Consider the following 4,140-nt stretch of genomic DNA (forward strand, 5'->3'; position numbering starts at 1 on the left):
AGTAGGTTTAGATTAGACATCAGGAAAAAATTCTTTACTGTGAAGGTGGTGAGACACTGCAATAGGTTGCCCAGAGACGTGGTGGATGCCCCATCCCAGGAAGTGTCCAAAGCCAGGCTGGATCTAGTGCAAGGTGTCCCTGCCCATGGCCGGGGTGTTGGAACCAGGTGGTCTTTCAGGTTTCTTCCAGCCCAAACCATTCTGCGATCCTATAATAAACAAAAAAACCACTAGATTTCAGTGTTGCAACACCTTCACCAGGCAGGGCTCAAAGGGCTTTGCCGAAACCGATCCCTCAGGCCTCACAGAACTTTTATTTCAGCATTACAGAATGACCGAGTAGGTTTGCTTGATCCATTTCATCGATGTCTAGAGGGTGGCGAGGCATCGGAACGGGTTTCCCGGAGAAGTTGTGGCTGCCCCATCCCTGGAAGCGCTGAAGGCCAGGCTGGGTAGGGCTTTGAGCCACCCGGTCCAGTGGAAGGTGCAGGGGGCTGTATCGGGGCAGGCGGGCGGCACAGCAACCTCAGAGGGGGACGCGGGGCCGGGGCGGGCACTGCGGGAGGAGCCGGCGGGAGGGGCGGGCGCGGCGGGCGAAGCCTCGCGAGAGCGGGCGGGCGGCGGCTCCTCCCCGAGCCGGTGCCGGCGAGCGAGGCCTGCGCCGAGCCCGGGCCGGGCTGTGCCGGGCGGGCGGCGGGAGGGAGCGGAGGAGAGGAGGCGGCCGGGGCCCGTCCCGGCGCTCCCGGCAGGATGCCGGGCGGGCGGGTGTGCGGCGCCTGCGGGTGCGCGGAGATCGAGGTGGACGCGGCGCGGGGGGACGCGGTGTGCACGGGCTGCGGGTCGGTGCTGGAGGACAACATCATCGTGTCCGAGGTGCAGTTCGTGGAGAACAGCGGCGGCGGCTCCTCCGCCGTGGGGCAGTTCGTGTCGCTGGACGGTGAGTGCGGCCGGGAAGGGCCGGGGCGGGGCGGGGGCGGTGTGTGGGGAGGGGGTCTGGGGGCACAGAGAACGGGGTGTGGGGAATGGGGGGCGGTGTGTGGAGAGAGGGTGTTGGGGGTCGAGGGGGAGAGGGATTGGGGGACAAGGGACGTGGCACGAGGGGGTGGGTGCTGTAAGGGGTGCGTGATCAGGGACAGGGTGAGGGGGCTGTGGGCAGTGTGGAGTCAGGGACAGGGTGATGGAGCTGTGGGCAGTGTGGGGTCAGGGACAGGGTGATGGAGCTGTGGGCAGTGTGGGGTCAGGGACAGGGTGATGGAGCTGTGGGCAGTGTGGGGTCAGGGACAGGGTGAGGGGGCTGTGGGCAGTGTGGGGTCAGGGCACAGGGTGAGCAGCCCAATGGAGAAGGACCTGGGTGTGCTGGTTGACAGCAGCTGAACAGGAGGCAGAGTGTGCCCAGGTGGGCAAGGAGGCCAGTGGTATCCTGGCTTGTAGCAGGAATAGTGTGGCCAGCAGGACCGGAGAAATGACCTCAGTGCCCCTGTGCTGGGCACTTTTTAGGCCACACCTCAGGTGCTGTGCCCAGTTCTGAGCCCTCCAATTAAGGAAGGACGTTGAGGTGCTGGAGCAAATCCAGCAATGAAGCTGGTGAAGGGTCTGGAGCACAAGTCCTATGAGGAGCAGCTGAGGGGCTGTTTAGCCTGGGGGAGAGGAGATGCAGGGGTGACCTTAGCACTCTACAACTACCTGGCAGGAGGGTGTAGCCGGGTGGGGCTCGGCCTCTTCTCCCAGGCAACAAGTAACAGGATGAGAGGACATAGCCTTAAGCTGGACATAGTCTTAAGCTGTGCTGGGGCAGGTTTAGTTGGACATTAAGAAGAAATTCTTCGCAGAAAGGGTGATTAGACACTGAAATGGGTTGCTCTGGGCAGTGGTGGAGTCACCATCCCTGGAGGTGTTTAAGGAGGGACTGGATGTGGCACTCAGTGCCATGATCTGCTTGACATGATGGTGTTGGGTCACAGGTTGGACTCAATGAACTCAAAGGTCTTTTTCAGCCTAATCGATTCTGTGATTCTGTGGGGTCAGGGATAGGGCACAGGGGTGAGGGGGCTGTGGGCAGTGTAGGGACAGGGATGCTGTGGCAGAGGGTGGGGTTATGGGGATGCTGCATGGAGGAGTGTGTGCTGGGAGATAAGGACAATGTGTAGGGGACAGAGTGCTGTGCAAAGGGATGCGAGGGAAAGACTGTGGAAAAGTGTGTTGTGCAAAGGGTGGAAAAGGATGGTGGAACTAGTGCTGCACAGAGTGGAAATGGGAGAGTTAGTGCATGGATAGGAGGACAGTGTGCTGTGCAAGGTGAGACAGAAATGGGGTAGGAGAGACTGAAATGAATGGGGAAAAAGAGCTGTGCAGGATGGGAGGGATGCTCTGGATGTGATTGAGTTAGTGCATGAGGGACTGGAGCTCTGCACGGCGTGGGGCAGGTGTGTGAGGATGTTTGTGGTTGTGTGTGGAAGGACTGGGTGCACAGGGAATGAGGAGATAGATGAAATTATTTGGGGTAGAGGACAGGAGAGATTGGGTGGTTTAATGGATAGAGGGAATATGTGTAGGCACAGAGTGGTGGAGAAGAAAGAGGCTGGAAGTGAAGAGTCAGGAGTCTCCTTCTGTCAGACAGATGATTTGGGGTGTTTGTGTGAATGCCCTGGAGGATAAGACATGGAAGAAGACCCCATGAAGCAGACATGGTGTTTGAAAGGGGAGAGATGGAAAATGGGTATGCGGAGTGTGTATAACAAGAAAGAAGGATAAGCAAAAGCCTGGGAAAGAACTTAGCAGTGAAACAAGAGGGACTGATGGATTATATGGCTGTGGGGAAGGAAGAGAAACTGTGGTGGAGAATGCAGCACTGCATATTGGAGTTTGGGAGTTTACTGTAAGCTAAGATTTGTCTGATGCCATTCCTGTCTTCCAACTCAGGGTGCTGGCATTACTTTTTTTTATAGCTTATAAGCAGCTCTTATATCCTTTGCTTTTTCCTGTTGTGATGCGGAGACTACATATTTAAGAGCTTGTACTGCTTTTTCCCTCCCACCCAAAATTATGCAGGACAGATGGCATGCGAGCTAGAGCACATTTTGGGATGCCTTTACCCTACCAAAAAAAAAATCAAAAGGAAGAGGGAGAACTGCACCAGACTGAGGCTTTTTTCATCTTCTGGATGAATTGCACAGTACTTTGCTAAGTTCCTTTAAGGGACCCTTTCCCTCTTGTGTAAGCCCTGAGATGTTGGTGTTGCTAATTTTATTTTTTTTTATGGGTAGTACATTAATGCTTTGATCTTGCATAGCTAGTTAGTTACCTGTTATATGTTACTCTTAAAAAACAAATTCTAGGGCCCGTGAAGAGGGAGAATCACCCTAAGGATGGGTGTGTGTTTAAAAGTGAAAATGCAATTGCAACACACTCTAGCATGGTCATGGTGGCTTTTTCTGGCTGGCACAAGGTGTGCCTGCAGGGGCTTCACTGTGTGTTCATACTGTGATCTTATAGCAAGTCCCCATGGGCATTGATGTACTTTGGTGAAGTCATATTTGTGGGAACGACAGAACAGGACTTCCAGAACAATGCTGTAGATTTGTTAAGTTACTGCAAAGAGGGGTGAGGTTGAAGCACTGTGAGGGTGGTGAGGGACTGCAACAGGTTGCCCAGAGAAGTTGTGGATGTCCCATCCCTGGGAGTGTGCAAGGCCAGGTTGGATGGGGCTTGGAGCAACCTGATCTGGTGGAAGGTGTCCCTGCCCATGGCAGGGGGTTGGAAGCAGGTGATCTTTATGGTCCTTTCCAACCCAAACCATTCTGTGATTCTATAACTATAGACCCTGTTTCACACCGTATTTTAAGGAAATTAGGATATGGGTGGCTTATGCTGGTACAGTTCTTTATGTTTCAAAACAGATGCTTCTGTTGTGAATATTTATTTTTTCTTGACTTAAAACTGAGTGATGCAAGCTAGTCTAAAAAACTGTAATTGTGCTGCAGTAGCAGTGTCTTCATGATGTGTGCTTGTCTATTATGTGCGTATGACACTGATTTAAGTCCTCAGGAATGGGGAGAAAAGTCCTTTCCTGTGTAAGAAAGACTTAGTATTTCTAAGTGTTGTGCTGGACAGAGAATTTGCAGAGGAATGTATATTTCTTTT

At 53.6% G+C, this 4,140-nt stretch overlaps 1 protein-coding gene across 2 annotated transcripts in view; it reads left to right on the forward strand.

Annotated features, from left to right (window-relative positions):
• Window positions 1–625: 625 nt before the first annotated feature.
• The window catches only part of BRF1 (BRF1 RNA polymerase III transcription initiation factor subunit), a 175,295-nt gene continuing 171,780 nt past the window's right edge, over window positions 626–4,140 (forward strand). The window contains exon 1 of one of the 2 annotated variants that reach the window (XM_051769943.1): window positions 626–937. In XM_051769943.1, the coding sequence (XP_051625903.1) occupies window positions 751–937 (187 nt within the window). In that variant the 5' untranslated portion in view covers window positions 626–750. The remainder of the gene's footprint in view (window positions 938–4,140) is intronic. The other variant, XM_051769944.1, reaches the window with a different exon arrangement.

The sequence above is a fragment of the Manacus candei genome, unplaced genomic scaffold, assembly GCF_025592945.1.
Source record: "Manacus candei isolate 608988 ecotype Guabito, Panama unplaced genomic scaffold, ASM2559294v1 h1tg000113l, whole genome shotgun sequence".
In the NCBI taxonomy this organism is placed as follows: Eukaryota; Metazoa; Chordata; class Aves; order Passeriformes; family Pipridae; genus Manacus; species Manacus candei.